The sequence below is a fragment of the Pteropus alecto genome, unplaced genomic scaffold (assembly GCF_000325575.1).
Source record: "Pteropus alecto unplaced genomic scaffold, ASM32557v1 scaffold45, whole genome shotgun sequence".
Taxonomy (NCBI): domain Eukaryota; kingdom Metazoa; phylum Chordata; class Mammalia; order Chiroptera; family Pteropodidae; genus Pteropus; species Pteropus alecto.
In genome coordinates, this window is record NW_006442491.1 from 7,608,249 (window position 1) to 7,626,833 (window position 18,585).

Here is an 18,585-nt window from a genome sequence, read left to right on the forward strand (position 1 = left end):
CTACATTTGAAAATATAATCCCCCCAAATAAAAAACTAAATGAAAATAAATGAACTTAAATGTATATCCAGCTGAAAGCATAAACACACAGAATGACTAACTTTTAGAGATACATACTAAGATCAGATATGGAGAAAGAATCCATACATTAAAAGCAGCATAAAAGACATACAAATCAAGCAGTATATAAATCTTATTTGTATCCCAATTCAACAAACATATTGCTAGAATAAAATTATCTATAATAGAAATAATATGAACATTGACTGGACATTTGACAATATTAAGGAATTTTTTCAGGTTTAAAAATGATAATTTTATGGTGTTAAAATTAAGAAAATACACTCCATACCTTTTAGGTGCATATAAAATATTTATAGATGTGATTCTTGGATTTGCTTCAAAATAATCTAAATATTTGAGTGGATAGAGGTGTAAATGAAACAAGATTGACTATGAGTTGAAAACTATTAAAGTTGCATGATGAAAAAATTGAATGCATCATACAATTCTAGCTACATTTGTATATGTTTAAAATTTTCTGTACTAAAAACTATTAAAAAATAATAACATAACAGATGATATACCAATGGGGGGGAGGTTGGTTCAAATTCCTTCTTATTCAAGTTTACGGTTTAGTGGTTCTTTCAGCAAATAAATTTTTATCTTTCTATTTTATTTTCTACAGCTTCACTATATGTGCTTACTTCTTAATCTAATTTTTCTTCTCTGGAAATATGTGCATTTTATGAGATAAGTTATGTCTTGGACAATTGTGAAAATTATTAGCTATTATCTCTTCAAATATTGCTTTTCTTTCAATTCCTTACTTTCTGTAATTTCTACTGTATATATGTTGGATGTTCTCCCTCTATCTGCCTGTCTCTATCTCTCCCTTTTACATATACCATCTATTTGTATCTCTGCAATACATTCTGGGTAATTTTCTACAGTGCTGTCTTCCAGGTCATAAATTTTCTCTTCAGTTATGTCAAATTTGATGTTATAAAGTCTATTATAGAGTTTTTAATTTCGAACTCCACATTTTTCACTCCTGGGATTTCTTATTCGATTTTTTTTCACATCTGCTCTTTTTTTGACTATGGTACTTTATCATTTTTATACCTTCAATAATGTTAAACATATTTATTGGTATTTTTTACTCTCTTTTAGAATGCTATCTAGCTACTTTAAGTTCTTGGGAGTTTAATCCTGATGTCCACTGTGACTCTTGCATATTTGGTGTGCATTTTGGACTGATTCCATTTAAAAAAAAATAATAGGCTCTCTTTTAGAAGAGTTTTAGATTTATGGAAAAACTGAGAAGACAGTACAGAGAATTATCATGTACTTCAAAACTAGTTTCCCTTATTATTAACATCTTAATTGAATACGGTATATTTGTTAGAATTAATGAACCAATTTTGGCATATTAGTAACTAAGGTCCATAGTTTATTCATATTTCTTTAGTTTTACATACTGTTTTCTTCTGTTCCAAGACATCATCCAATATATGACAGTACAATGTGTTGACATTTCTCCTTAGGCTCCTCTTGGTTGTAAGAGTTTCTCAGATTTTCCTACTTTTTGATGAACTTGAGAGTTTCAAGGTATATTAATCAAGTATTTGTAGGATGCTCTCCTACAAATTGGAATGTGTCTGATATTTTATTCATGATTGGATTGGAATTATAGGTTTTTTGAGAGGAAAATAACAGTGGTAATGTGGCATTTTCATTACATCATATCAAAGGTACATCCTATCAATATGATTCATCAGTGTTGGTTGTGACTTTGATTACTTGACTGAAGTAATCTTTATTTATTAGGCTTCTCACTGTAAAGTTCCTCATGTATTTTATAAATTGTGATAATGAGATCATTTTGACAAGGCTTTTCTTTTGTGAGAATATCCTGTGGCCTGGGTGTTTGACACTTACTTCTAGGGTAATTTGGAATTTGCCTCTGATAGTAGTTCCTAGGACCATTTTATTGTTGTTGTTAATGTCTTGTGTGTGGGATTCTCAGACACAGGTAGTACAAATTTAAGTACCAAACACAAAGAAGTTGTAGGCTTGGAATACTGAATTTTTAGGAAAATCTTTCTTGTAGTTTTTTGAGCCATTGAGAATGGCTTAAAGTCCACCCTTCCACTGAGAGTGTAACAATTTGAGGATCTTGGACTAGGTGAAAAGTTAAGCTTTAACCTCCTAATTTATGCAGTCCTACCTCTTATCTCAAATGAGAACTAGCCCCATAGCACCTGGTTTGCAATGCCCCATCACCATCTTTACTAACACAAAGGCACATGCAATACATAGTTTATATTATAGTTTTGGTTCACTTCACTTTTTCAGTACTCCCTTATCTATGGCACCCAATGATTCCTATTTCTTTCATGCAAGCTGACTAATGTACTTAAACTAATTCTTATTATATTTTATCTATAATATGAGTTTATTGTAGGAAAATTTTCAGATTTCCTCAGTCTAACATATTTTTAGAATCTAGAATCTTCCCCTCAGACTTGTTGGATTTCTCTCCTCCCAATAATACATGTATAAAAAAAAATCCTTCCCATATTATCTGTTCTGCAATGATATCACTATTTTATTCAAAAATTTTGAAGTCTCAATGGTTTATATAATTGATAGGCAAAATAGTTATCACAATAAAAATATAGATATTTCTTCACATAACTCAAAGATTTAACAAAAATGAGATGTATCATTTCACCTTAAACACAATTTAGATTTTAAAATAAATTGAACTTCAGCCATGAGAACTTAAGAGTAAATGCTTTTACTTTACTTTTCTTCTAAAGGCTGAACACAATGATCACACAAAGGTTTTATGTCAGAGCCATAAGCTAACAAAACGAAGTATAAGTCAGAGAAGAGAAACAATTACCTTTAATAGTGTATAAAATTATGAATTTAAAATGTGATTATTTGTATTAACGAAACATAAAATAGAGGTTATGATGTTAATGCCCACAATTCTATTTCTAAATTGACCTGCCCTTTTTGTCTTAATATTATGAATTAGAAGTGCATTACAAAATCAATTCATTGTTTTCAATAAAAAACCTAAATCAAGTAAAATATTAACAGATTACTGCCCATAATTCTTATTGTCCATTGCTTGTCAATGGACAATAATGTAGAAGAGTTCAACAGCACAGCAATCTACTTAAAAACTTTTCCTAAAGCATGACCTTGATCCTATTCTTAAAGAATGTCAAATCTCATTAACTGGTACATTAGCACTTCAAAGTTTGCCAATAGATTTGAACAAGAAAATCAATAATGACAATAATATTTCCTATTGAAAGATATAACTGGCTAAATATCTGCAATATGACAAAACATAAATGAGACAATATCCTTTCCCTCTTTTCATATAATCCATAGAATGCAAATTTTCTGCATTTCATTTCCCCATCTATACAAATAAATACTGTTCCCAGGATTCAAAGAACAGAATCATAGTTTCAAAGAAAATTATGAAATCCTGGCTATATAAACTTTTTAGAAATAAAAAGTAATACAGTGCTTAATATAATTACTCCATAAATATATATATGATCCACAGGTTGCCTGGAATAAGCATTTTTAAAAGTTTTATTTTTTTTTCATTTAGAGATTATAAAAAGATTTTTAAAAATTATCTTTCCAGGGCAAACTGGCCAAAACTGAAATATTTAAACATGTTATGAATCTGGGATGAGACAGTAATAACTCAAAATTAAAATTAAATATCTACTATGTATTGTAGAAGCTGCCAGGACTGTAAAGATTAATAAAGTCTCTGTTCTCAAGAAGTTATGCCCTAATTGAGGAATGTATCCTTTTAGGTTCAATCAGCTATGGCCTGAATGAGAAGAAGCATTTAATCTGCACAACCCCTTTGATAGGGTTTTTAGATGAGGCAGTTCCACTTAGGAGAAATAGGTATGGAGTCAATATGATGCATAACTTTTAAATTTAGCTTTAGAAAATAGAAGAATCATGGTGAACACAGTTACAGGTAGAATACACAAGGCATGTTCTTGGAACGGCCATTACAACAGGGCAATTCACACAGAGACATGGCCCGAATATCATACCTTTCGCTCCAACAGGAAGCATATGGAAGGAAGAGAGGACAAAGGTAGGTTGTTTCAGTATGTAACTGAACATTGTTAGACCTGGCCTGGCTCCTGGTTCCTGCATACCCCCTTACTTCTCCTTCCCCACATCTGGGACCCCTGACCTCCTCTAGCAGGCCTAACCACCTGCAGTGCCCAGAATCAATCCCACTTGCAGGCTGTCAAGATTTAAACCTTCTTTCCTGTGGTTTAGCATCACATCCCTTTCTGCTCCTCAGACTGGGTCCCTGCCTGACCAACAGACCAGGGCTCTTGAGTTTTTCTTTCCATGCTTCTCTCTCTCAGGATTGTGAGACTATTGTTGCTCCCCAAGCCCAGAGCTGGGACCCTTCCACCTGCTGAGCATAGGCCAGCAGCTTAACTCACTGCCAGACATGCTTGACTGACTCTCCTGAGGGGCGAATACTTGCTTTAACTGGCCTTGGTCCCTCACTACTGACCATCATCCTAGGTTCTTCTCAGCATGCCAAAGGCCTAGCCAGACCTCAAGGTTTAACAAGTGTAAAACACAGAATCGTGATGAGGATTTGAGCAATGGAGATATTGATATATGCCAAGAGAAAACTGTTCTGTTTGTGGAAGGAGCGTGAGAAGGCATTCCACTCTCCTTGTGAATGTCTAAGAAGTAATTTATGAAAGCATTCCCGCTTAAGCATACTCAAAAAGCCCTTCAAACATGTTCTTTTTCACGTTAGGAATTCTTAGTAGCAACTCAGTATTTTTGTGAAAAGAGTACTTTTCAGGATATCTGTTATGCTTTTTAAAGAAGAAATCTTGTCTGACGTCCATTATATTGATTTCGAATATCATTTTAATTCAAAAGATCCATGCAAGGAAAATTCGTGGAAAGAATACAGGAAATCATAACTGCTCAAATAATTCAGCCATATAGGGACCGTGATTGATCACAGGAAAAGGGCTGTGTTTACTGCCAAATCAATAATAAAAACTGATAAACAGTAGTTTCTAAATTAATATTTGTTGAATGAATGAATAGAGATACACCGATGGTATCTATTGTATGATACCAAATAGTTTTATGATTGCACTGCTTTTGAAGCATGCATTTTGGCACCTTACACAAACAGCCTTAACATATACATAGACATTAACAACGGAAAAGCATTAGGAATCCTCTCTGCAAGTGGAACAATCCAAACAAGAAATGAGAGAGTTCAGAGGAGCAGTAACTAACCCCAGGCCACTGAACCTTGACAGTTTTGGAGCCCACATTAAGGGGCACAAGGACAGCAAGAAATCTTCAGTAATGGGAAAGACCATAATATATGCTATTTTCTCATTCTAGAAAAATGGCTTTCTCATGTATTCCATCTTGGGCTGAGTGTTTATTTAGTGGTAGTTGCTTACACTTAGAGTTTTTAAAATTAACATGCTATAGAATTACTTCAAGGATAAGGCATAGAGTTACAGTATTGATACAAACATATGTCATATATATACATATATATATATGTATATATATGATTAAAACAGCATTCTTACAAATTTATGTGTATAAAAAGCCAACCTTAAATTGCCACTCTATTAAGAACTGTCACTTTAAATGTCTAACAGCATGCCTCAGGCTTTAGCACTCAGGAGCATTGACAGATTGGAGGAGGAAGCAAATCCCATAAACTACGTCTTGTTTGGTTCTATCAGCAGGTTCTGGTCTCATGTTAATTATTGTGACAATGAAAAGGAAAAGACATTATCTAAAGGAAAACACTGTAAAATTTATTCTGGTCTACTATGTAATGATCTGAAAGGAATTGAAGAATTAGTTCTTCATTTTTTTTTTTTTCATTTTAATTTTGTTTCTTGACATAATTTAAGTCTGACTGCAAAGGTTTTCTTTTATTATTATATATTCTAAAAGTACAACATCACAAGAATTTGTTCATGTAAAACATTTTTATTATAGAAGAGTGAAAATGTATGTAAAATAAAATGTGTTCTAAGATGGAACCTCAAATATACAAAAAAGGTATATGATTCTGGGCAGCAAATCCAAAGGTAACAGAAGACAGCACCATTTTATGTACACTCAAATTATCAATTGAGCTCAAGATTTATGAAAATAAGCCAAGGAAAGCATCATCCATATCTCAGCTGCATGTTTTCCTGTCCTCATTCATTTTTTCTGGTGTAAATAAAGTTACCTACTGTGCCTAGAAAAAGCAAATCTGATGAGCAAAGAAATGTTAAAAATCACAAAGCAAAGGCAAAGAATCCTAGAGTGGGAGTCAAGAACCCTGTCTTCATCCAGCCTTTGCCTTTATAAGCTATGTAACCTCAAAGAAGTCACCAAACCTCCCTAAGTCTCAGTCTCTATAACCACTAAAATTAATAAGAATAATAATAATGATGATAATAATAATAAATTACATTGATCTCATTTGAGCACAGAAGTAGAGATAGTGCTATGTATTTACCATACCATTTCCTCCTCCTGAGAACTCTGGAAGAATCCATTTTTGCCAGACTTTCTTGTAGTTATGTTAGGGGTTACTTGCCTGAATTCTAACCCATGAGTGTAAGTGATGTAAGGCATTCTCAAAATGGTCTGTAAATATATCCCACAAGATCCTCAGCTCTTCCTTCTTGTTCTGTGACATCTTTAGCAGTCACGAATCACAGGCTGTAGCTACAAGATATGAAAGCAGTCTGTCTGGGTCTCTGTGTTACCAACAATCTGAGTAGGAGAGTCACCAATCCTACTCAAACTATGATGTGAGCAAGAACCAACCTTGTTTTATTAAGCCACTAAGGTTTTTAAGTTTATTTTTTACTACAGCATAATACAGGACTAATGAAAAGATTAAATGAAAAAAATAAAAATTACTTGTTTTTTTAATATATCTATGTGCAATACAGCTATACAGAGTAGTACTGGCAGCAGTGAAGGAAAGCTTATAAAAAAATTAATAAAAATTCTAAGGTTTGAAATTAAACCATTAAACAGGTAACATAGAGGCTTCCTGAAAGGTAGAATCCAGTCACTATAGACGAGCCATTTACTTACTTAAAAAATTAGTATATGTGTCTGCCTTTAACAAATCTAGAAAATATAAACAGAGATGATCCACTTTGCCAAATGTTTCAACTGAAGAGACCAGGTAGCTGTGACCTCATCTCCTACGTTTATTACAATGAACTGTGGTCTGACATTAAGTTCCTAGAAAAAGTGACCTCTGGCCCAAAGTTAAAAATTCATACCAATGGGAAGTGATTCACTTTAAAATCAGAACTGAGAGGATGATCGTGATCATTTTTAAAATCTCTTAAAAGAACTCTCTTCTTGGTTATAAGCACTCAAAAAAGAACAACAAGATGCTAAGATTTTTATGGACAATACAATTTTATATACACTGATTTTGTCTAAATTTCAAGTATTACTTATATAGAATTTGGAGGAAGCCTCTTGAGGACCTAAAAAAATAATATTTTAGGTACCATCATTATTTTTATGCGGTGTCAAATTTTCTGCATCAAATTGTTTAGTCAATCAGAGAATTATTCCCTTTAGAGCTTTTGAAGGGATATTAATTCATGTCAATAAAAAGAACCCTTGATTAAAGCCAAGAGAATTACAGCAATTCAATTGCTCCTTATTGGATGACTATTAGGTGTTACTTTAAAGTACTACTGGCAGGATTAAAAAGATTTGTCATAGAATCATAAGGCCAAAAATCAGTTCAGAGAAGGCTAAAAATATTCCTTAAATTTAATTTTTAAATATGGATTTCCAAAAATTAGACATGTACTTCGGAGCAATCTTGGTATATCTAGAATTGCATAAATGAATTTAAACCTGTCAATGACCCACTTTAATGAAAGAAATTACAGCCATCTTAAATACTTTTAATTTATTTTTATGATAATGCTGAGTTGCTAATTTTAGAATTCAGAAATTAAAAATTATGGCATATAATGCATTTAGCAAAATCAACCAGCTAGAGGAGGAACAGTTAAGTATATACTTCAGGGAAACAAAAACTGAATTTGCCTATTCTTGAATTGCTAAAAATTCATAATATATCTTCTCACACAGGTTAGAGAAACCATTAGGAAATGCAGGCCAAGTCACTAGAGTTAATTCTATAAACACCCAATATATATATACATATATTGAAAGAAAGCAACTTGACAAGACTTATGGAACAGTAATTAGCCTGCATTCTCACTACAGCAGGGACCACTCATTGCTTACCTTAGAAAACAGAACACTACTTTTTTTGATAAGCACATTTCTTCCTAGAATAAAACTACATGTATCCATGAATGAACATTTGATCGAGTTCAAGGATAATGTAGGACATCAGAAAAAACTACTTAAAGAAAACTGACTCATCTTTTGGGAACCACTTTTTGATTTTTTGCCTTTTTTACGCCTCCTGACCCCCAACTTTATGATGGCTAGAGCTCCAGTAGCCATCATAGACCCTGAGTTCCATGCACTAGGAAGGAAGAGTAGGAAAATAAAAGCTTAAATGCTTGATGACACCATGGAATTACCACATAACCATTCTAGTTTACATCTAGACTACTTTTACATGAGTCAGAAGTATATTGCTATCTCCTGTAAAACACTATTATTTTGAGTTTTTCTGTTAAGGACAGCTAAAGTGATTTTAACTAATATAATTAGTCAAAACAGTTTTTAAAAATAGCCAAGAACAATAAATTGCCTACCTAATGTCTCTTGTTTAACTTGACGAATTTGTTTATGTAGATTCAATTTTAACTTTCCTTTATCCTATTTAACAGTATAGTCAAATTTGTTACTATATGTCTTACGAGAAAATCAGCACTATGGAAATTTATTTTAATAATGTTTTAACATATTATGAGACCTAGAGACAAAAATTTACTGGGAATCCAACTTCTCAGGGAAAATTTCCCTATAATTACCAAAAATGCAATAACGACAACAACAAAAAAAAACTACAATGAGAAATCCTTTATGTTCATTGCAGCATTATTTATAATAGACAAGACATAGAGGAAATCTGGGTGTCCATGAATGAATGAATACATAAAGAAGAGGTGGTACATCAAATATTACTCAGCCATAAAATAAAAAATGAAATCTTGCCATCTTCAACAACATGGAAGGACCTCAAGAGTATTGCACTAAATGGAGTAAATCAGAGAGAGAAAGACAAATGCCATATGATTTCACTTATATGTGGAATCTAAAGAACAAAATAAAAAGCAAACAAAACAGAAACAAAGTCATAGATACAGAGAATATTTTGACGGTTGCCAGATGGGAGGGAGGTTGGGGGAGGTAAAAAGGGGATGGGATTAAGAAGTACAAATTGGTAGTTACAAAATAGTCACAGAGATGTAAAGTATAGCATAAGGAATATAGTCAATAATATTGTAATAACTATGTATGGTGTCAGATGGGTACTAGATTTATTGCAGTGATCACTTCATAAGTTATATAAATATCTAACCCCTATGTTGTATACCTGAAACTAATATAATATTGTATACCAACTGTAATTAAAAAATAAAAATATATATTTTATAAAAGAAACCCTGTAGACTTTTATTTTCTAAAATAATTTAGGGAAGAAGAAAAAAGAAATATTCTGCCATAGAACATGAATTGATATGTGATAATATGAAGAAAACTTTCTAGTTTAAACTGTTTTCTATTATTCCTATTTCCAAGATTCTATTTTTAAAAATCTATTGATTCTTATATAAGAACAATGGTTAAAATTTTAACTGCCAAATAAAATTTACACTGAAAACTTCTGATGAAGGCCAGGGAATTTTTGAAAGCCTTAAGCTCTGACAACTATATTTAATTCAGTCATATACATGAAATGAGAGAGCAAGAGCAAAAAAGAGAAGGAGAAAGATAAAATGAAAAAGTGAAAAAACCAAACTATTTACATCAATCTGGGTCTTAAATAAAAAGGACCCTATTCTATTATATATGTTTTTTTCTCCCCTACTATATTTTATAAACTGGGGCTAGGAAAGCTTTTATCTTTCAATCTAGAAACAAAAATAATAAATGGTTACAAGATTTTAGTATCAAAAAAAACTTCTCAGTGCAGGAATCTCTTTCTTCCCCATCTCAGTTTGATCTCTTTCTCTATTTCCTCTAAATAGGCCAAAAGAAAAAGCAAAATGTCAATACCAATTTCTTTTTTTTGTTTTTCACATCAATAAGTAGCTGATATATTAAGCTCTCAGGCTGCAGAGTCATAATTTTTTAAAGTCATTATGACAAAAAAAAAACAAACAAACCCCAAATCACAACTCTCCAAATGTATTGAAAGTGACTCTGTCATCTGCTATATGTGTGCTCATCTCAATAGCTTACAGTTGTTACAGCTTATGCCAAAAGTAGAAAGACAAAGGTTGACAAGAAGAAAAACAGTATTCACATATTTTGAAGACAGTTAAAATATTTCAATTATAAATTATATTCGACAAGATTATCATTTTTGTGATCGATAATTATAGCCAAATTAACTTTCTTTAAAGTATCACAGAACTTAACATCTTGTGGTTGGTATAGAAATAAAAATATATTTTAAGTGATGTTCAGGACTTACCACCTCCTCCTCCAAGGAGACTGGCATTTGCTATTTAAAAGAAAAGAAAAAAGAAAACAAAAGACATTAAATAATATATAAAAATATAATATGACATAGTTTAATAAAAATAATGATCATATCTCTTATAAATAGACACATATTTTTATATAAAAACAGCCTTTAAAACTGCTTCATAATAGTAAGAATATCAAAATATTTCACTATTTTATCTTTTTTCTCTTCAAATAACTATCTTTATAATATAATTCCTAGTAATAAAATGAAGTACATGTTGTTATCCTTGTATTTTCCATTCTTTATCTAAATTAATCTTCTGAGTTCTTCATTTTATCAGGTAAAGATAGAACAATGCTATTTAGGCAATCTCAATGATTTCAAAGGACAATGTAATAAGAGAGTATAATACTAATTTTAATTGAATTGAACACCATCAAATAAAGCTATCTCAACACTTTGCAGTAAGAACTCTTAAATAGTAACAAATTTGTTACTTTTCGCATTAACTTTTTATTTGAAAGCAATAAATTTTAAGCATGTTTGCAAAACAATGCTGTACCATTTCTTACCCAGTTATCCATTACTCTAGCACACATATTTATAGAAGCCAAATCATAACCAAAATATAAGATAATTCCATTTGGATTGCTTTCAAGAGGTCAAATTTTCATAAAGTTCCATTGTAGGTTTCTGCTGAAGTATTAAGAAACCTTACACCTATCTTTATCTAGTCATAAAGTTCCATTGTAGGTTTCTGCTGAAGTATTAAGAAACCTTATGCCTATCTTTATCTAGTCATTACAATAGCCAGAAAACAAGTCAACATATACTGCACTGAGCTTTATTCCATAGAGTTCTTATATATCATAGGTATTATCTCATGCCATTAAAAAAAAAGAAAAGAAAAGAAATCATATAGCAATATAAGAAAGTATGTAACAACCATGATTCCTTTTTTTGTGGAGAATCCTGAGCTATCTAAAGATTAAATAAATCATTTAGGAAAGAAGAATAGGGGTCTTTAACTTGAATTTAATGTGCTGTCCATAGGACCATGCATTGCCACAGCTAAGAGAAGCAAATATTAGAATGGTAATGATTACATCAATAACTAATGGATCATTTTAAGAACAAATGCCCATATTCTTATTCCATGAGGTTAAATATGTGGTGACTTCCTAATTATTACAACAGTAAAGAAATATTATGAAAATGAATGGAGAGCAAAAGCCTTTGAAGATATTCTCAATATTCAATATTAGAGCATCAAATCTTGTTTTGTATAATCTTCCAACTATAGGACCTTCAAATTGCTGCTCTTGCCTTCCTCCCAGTGCTTTTGTCACAAACATAGAGTGAATAGCAACGTCATTATTCAACCATAAACAAAACTCACTTCTCATGTCATAGTCTTCTGCCACCCTATCACCACAGATCTCTAAATCCCTTTGACTTCACAGTGAGAAAGTGTATAGTATTTACGTAAACAATAGCCAAGACTTAATGTCCTGCCCCAAATCAAACTTAGTAACTGTTGAAATAGTAACTTGTTTCACTAGGGGCACTTGGGAAAGATGTTGCAAATTCTGTTTTTCTCCCATACCCACTAGTGGATGGGGAAATTTTATGATCAACTGGTGTCTCTTGGCTAATCAAACATTTTTCTAAAATCTTAGCTACATGCATTTATAAAATTACATGGCATTTCACACTCCTGCTTTTTTTTTTTTTTTTACTTTTATATTTGACTGAGAACTACTTCCCTACCTATAGGTTTTCTAGATTCCTAAAACTCTATTATCCTCCAATTTTCACATATTCATTCATAAAGACAAAGGTATTTCCAACAACAATAATGAATAGTAGCTTTGCACTCGTTATCATGCCCAGAAGCATGATAACACAATACTGCCTACTTTCACCCAGTGTTTTGCTCAATAAAGGTGGAGGCTGCCTGTTTTGAGAGCATAGCCCTCAAAACAAAGCCCAACTGTTTAATCAGGCACTTGTCCAATAGATGTGGGTGGATGAGTGGGAGTGGTGTAGGAACTGGAATTTCTGTCTAGAGAACCATCAAGGCAATTCATGTCAGGTGTGTGCTCATGTCTATATAAGCATATTTGGTCACATTTTAATCTCAACATAGAACTATTTTATAGAATTGTGGGATTCTACATAGTACACCATCACTTTTAAGATAACTTCATGTGTATTATACATGTAATAGAATCTTAATCTAAGCTGCTTAAATATATTCAAAGCAATTCTAGTAACTATAATCCTGATAATGATTCTTCTAAAGAATCTATCAAATTTAAGTCTATTTTATCAATTTCTGTTTTCTAAAAATAAAAAAATAAAATGTTTATTTTATTAGCAAAATAATCGAGGCAATTTTCTTCAATAAAAGTGATATAAATATAGACAAATAAAAGTGAACCTTTATTATGATTTCTAAGATTACCTTCACAAAGCACCCTATAATTATATAACTGATTCTCAACATTTATTCTTCTGGTAGATTAACATTGTTTCTTCCATTTACAAAGGTGAAAATGATTTTTGTGTGTCTAAAATTAAAAATCGTTTAATTTCTATCTAATTATCTCCAATAAATTGAGGTGTATCCCAATTAGACAAGAAGCCCCTAAAGATAAGGTCTGAGTTTAATAGTTTGACCTTCATCTAATAAGCTCTCAATATATGTTTTCTAAAAATGAGATAATTCACAGGTTTAGTCCAATTTCTCTGTTGACACATAAGAGGTATTTCTTCACTAAAGTGTTTATGAAGAGCAAAACTTGCTCCTTCTTCCTCCCATAAAATTAAGGGCTGTTAAAGAAACTCAAAGTTTATTTGTAAATACTTAGTGATTAAGAATATATATGAAATATATTTATGTCTCTTTGTAACGCCATTGCTAGAGAAAATTTTATACATGTCTCTTGTTATTCCTAGTTTCCCAGAAAAAAATATGAGAAAAGAAACAAAAAAAAATTGAAGTTTATGAGCATAATGCCACTACTTCTAAAATATGACTTTAAACTCTCTTCTCTGAGCATGTTCACTAACCAACACTATTTTCATTCATATTTTCTCAAATAAAATGCCCCTTCTATTACTAGAGGAGATGGAGGAAAAAAATCGAGCTACACGAGTTGTCTCAAAGACTGATTCAATGAGAAATTAAAATAAGTCATTACAAGTTAATGAATATGTATGTTGTACTTTTTTCTCCTCAAAAAGTAATAACTTGAGAAGATGAACATTTCACTGTTTATAAAATGAAAACAATGTTGAGCATAAAATGGGAAAAAGGGTTACCTAAATCTGATTTCAAAATGGCAAGTATGAGGAATTTATTCGTAATGTCTTAAGCAAATGTTTAATTTTTTTAAAGTTTATGAGAAATTGTTAACTTTTTAAATTAAAATTATCGAATTTTCTTAAGAGTAAATATTTATTTTAAATGATCAAAACAAACAAAAAAATGAATACAATGTAGAAATCCTTTTCTTGGGATAATTAGCCTAAATAATGATTGTGGCAGTTACCAATAGTGTCATTATTTTATGTTAGTTTCAAAGGAGAAATAGAATATTACACTACCTTCTTGCTAAAAAAAAAATTCTTATCTTTTAAAGAATATAATTATAATTAAATTGTAGATCAAACCATGAAAAATAAGATTATCACATACTATAGGTCATCTTCCATTACTGGAGGTTCCTAGATGGAATGCATGGTATGACATTATTAAAAATGCAAGACAAAGCTAAAATTTATCAGAAAACTAAAGCACTTTTCCTCCTAAAATCTAAAAATTCTTTTTGGTCTGTATAGGGTAATGGAAAAAAATACTAAACTGAGAGTTATGTAATCTCTGCTTTAATTCTACCTCAGTCACTAAATAGCTAGGTGATTAGGGAAAATAGTAGTTTTCTTCTACCGGGAAAGTTAGAATCAATTATGAATGGTTTCAAACAATTCTGAATCATTAATTACAAGAGACTGTCTGTACCTCTAATTTGAGAAAGTTGCTGAGGCTAAATCTAGGCTCTGTGGAAAAGTGAACTATGGTCAATTAGTAATAACAATGTTGGTCACAGAGTGGGATAGGAAGAATTAAAATGGCAGCATCCATGCCATATATTGGGGACTGCTGGATCAGAAGACTTCTCTTAGATTTGATGGTTTTTGATGCAATGAACTTCTATTCAAAAATCTTAAAAAAAAAAAAAAAAAAGCTAACCTAACATGTACCAATATTGTATTTTAGCATACTTAATAACTCCTGCGGTTTGAGTCTAAAATAATTTTATTTGTGAAATAATCCAGAGCTGGGAGAAATGACCCATGCCGATTATAAGCCAAATTGGTCTGATAAAATGTTTGGAACAATTTTTTATTCTTCTTGCCCAGTAATTTCTATTACATTTACAGTAATTATTTGTTTTCCCACTTAATTTCTACCCCTACCCAACTCTGTCTGTCAAACAAGTAACAGCCTGGGAGACTAATCTTTAAACATTGATTAAAACTATTTGTGCAGGATTTGTGTTTGCTTTTCATCATTATAAAATAAATTATAGTTGCTTTCATCCTAACAGGATCCTGACCACCTAGTTTAGTTTATTTATTCTGCTTCCTTATTACAATAAAGCACATGGGATGTCAAAATTATCATTGGCAAAACCTTCCCCAGGAGCTCTACTTAAAACACCATTTCATTCACAACATGTTATCATAAAAGATACAAAAGCCAAAATAGCACCCTTTAGAATGGCACACATTATATCCCCTACACTTTGAAACTCAAAGTAGGAAGTGCTAAAACATCTGTTAAGATTAAAATTCCAAGCACATGTATAACTACAGAACCACTTTATACAGGGAGCAACCATCTCAACTGACAGCTGTTGAAATACAATCTACACAGACAAATACAGCTATCAATTTGGCAACAGCTCTCTGTTCATACTTTACTAGATTTACACCTTCTAAACAAAATTAATGGAATGCCATTGGGTCAATGCTATCATTTCCTGCTTTGAAGCTGACAAATAAAAAATTAAGAATAGGCTTAACCACCTCACATGTAGAAACTAGGCATAAATACATGATTGATTCTTTCACATTTCATACTTACTACAGATTCAAGGGTCTGCATGGTTTGTTTAAGCTGTAACATTGTGAAGCCAAAAATAGAATACAACAAGCCCTACTGTTGACAAATAGGTGAAAGGGCATAAGGGATTGGAAAACTCACTTGGGAGTATTACAAATACAACAGAATTACTCTGGTTGAAGTACAGGGAAGAAACTAGAGTTGTCCCTGTTTTGCCAATCTGGTTTTACCAGTTATCATTTCGGGTGCTCAGTGACTTCTAAGAATACTGCAACTTGGGGAGGAAAACCACTTAATTTGTCCAACTCTTCTTTTTACAAAAGTAGAAAGTTAAAGAGGATCAAAGATGTTAGGAAACTTGAGTATAATCAGACTACCATAACATACTGCCAATTTAAAATTGCACATATATATGTATATATAAATATATACACATACATACATACATATATATGTACATACTTACAATGGAATATTATCCAGCTATAAGAAAAGATGAAATACTGCCATTTACGACATGGATGGATCTTGAGATTATCATGCTAAGAAAAATAAGTCAGACAACAAGTTGAGAACCCTATGATTTCATTCATATGTGGGATATAAAACTGAAAGCAACAAACAAACAAGACAAACAGAGACTCACTATTTTTACTCTCAGAAATCACTTCTGAAGATGGTAACAAAACACATGTTCACAAAGTCTACCAAATATTATCCTATTGAAGATCATCTAATTTAATTATTAATGGATGAACTAAAGCATTGGCAGTCCCTATAGCTCTGTAACGTAATGCAACTAAAGCAGAATGAGAGAAATCAGCACATGGTTCTATTTAGCAGTCATCTTTCTCGACACTGTTCTGAGTCAGTTGTAATTTTAATAATGACAACACTGGCTCAGCTACAAAAATGGAATTACTAAGTAACCCAGTCTGGGGCTTTCCGAAAGAGTGAACAAGCATATCTAAATAGGAAAAAAAAATAAATTCAAATGTACATTAGCTTTGTGGTTGTAATGATACAAAACACCAGAACAGCAGTTTTAACTTGTTTTTGACTAGAAAGGTTTTAAATACAAACCAATTCTCAATTTGAAAAATGGAAGATGTGCTTATGTTAGGGAATATGATATACTTTTCACCTGATTAAAATATAACCCTGAACATGTATCCTCATTTACACACTTCTTGGAGAGAGAAATTTGTTTCAATAAAACTAGACAGTGCTTTTTAAAAAAATGTTTTGCATAGTTTTCTTATTGCATCTTTCTAATAATATTATGGAATCTTTATTTTTCTCTAATAATGAAACAGGAAGTGAGTTTAAATAAAAAGTTATTTTAGATGACACTTTAATTAAACAAATAAGACGAAAGACAATTCTCAACATAATAAATAGGTGGGAAGATTGAGACAAAGAACCTCAAAGGTCCTTTGGAGGTTAAAGGAAATGCATAGAATTGTATTTATTAAGCTGTAAAATCCATGAAGTTAGAGGCTCTGTCTGTTGGTATTAACAGCACCATGAACGATTATTGGCACAGAGTAGCTACTAAATAAATATGTGTTAAATACATAACTAAGGAAATGATGGGGAGACAGGGAAATGAGAGAGAAAGGAAAAGGAAAGTCATATTTCTTGGACAGGTAAGAGAGCTTTCATAGTAAATAATGACTCCTTCATTGATGACTTGAACTCAGAAAATTATAAGACCTGAAAAAAGAAATTGAAAAAGATACAAATAAATGAGTATATATACCATGCTAATGGACAGGAAGAATTAATATTGTTAATAAAATGTCCATTCTACCAAAAGCAATCTATAGATTCAGTGCAACCTCTATCAAAATATCAATGACATTTTTCACAAAACTAGAACTACAAAAGACCCTGAAGAGCATAATCTTGAGAAAAAAGAACCAAGTTGGAGGTATCATGCTACCTGATATCAAACTACTATACAAAACTAATGATCAAAACAGCATTCTACTGTCATAAAAACAGACACATAGCTCAATGGAAGAAAATAGAAAGTCAAGAAATAAACCCACATCTATAAGGTCAATTAATCTATGACGAAGAAGGCAAGAATATACAACGGGGTAAAGACAGTCTATTCAATAAATGGTGATGGGAAAACCGAAGAGATACATGCAAAATAATGAAATTAGATAACTTTATCAAACCACACACAGAAATAAACTCAAAATGGATTAAAGACCCCAAACCATAAAACTCATAGAAGAAAACATTGGCAGTAAATTCTTTTGACATTGGTCTTCGTAGTATTTAGTTTGATATAGCTCTTTAGGCAAGGGAAACCTAAGAAAAAAATAAACAAATTGGTCTACATCAAAGTAAAAAGTTTTTGCACAGCAAAGGAAACCATCAACAAAACAAAAAGACAATCTATTAAATAGGAGACGATATTTGCCAATGATACATCTGATAAAGGGTTAATATCCAAAATTTATAAAGAACTGATAAAACTCAACACCAAAAAAACAAACAATCCAATTTAAAAAATGACAGAGGACCTGAATAGACAGTTCTCAAAAGAGGAAATACAGATGGCCAATAGACACATAAAAAGATGCTCAACGTCATTAAGATATTAAAGCAACATAAGTGTCCATCAATAGATGGTTGAATAAAGAAGAAGTGGTATTTATATAAAATGCAATATTACTTGGCCATAAAAAGAATGAAATCTTACCAT

At 31.6% G+C, this 18,585-nt stretch overlaps 1 protein-coding gene across 1 annotated transcript in view; it reads right to left on the reverse strand.

Moving 5' to 3' along the window:
* LOC112470954 (O-acetyl-ADP-ribose deacetylase MACROD2-like) overlaps positions 1–18,585 on the reverse strand; it is a 1,076,828-nt gene that overhangs the window by 667,527 nt on the left and 390,716 nt on the right. Inside the window, exon 4 of the mRNA XM_025039708.1 lies at positions 10,736–10,765. Coding sequence (XP_024895476.1) covers positions 10,736–10,765 — 30 coding nt within the window. The remainder of the gene's footprint in view (positions 1–10,735; positions 10,766–18,585) is intronic.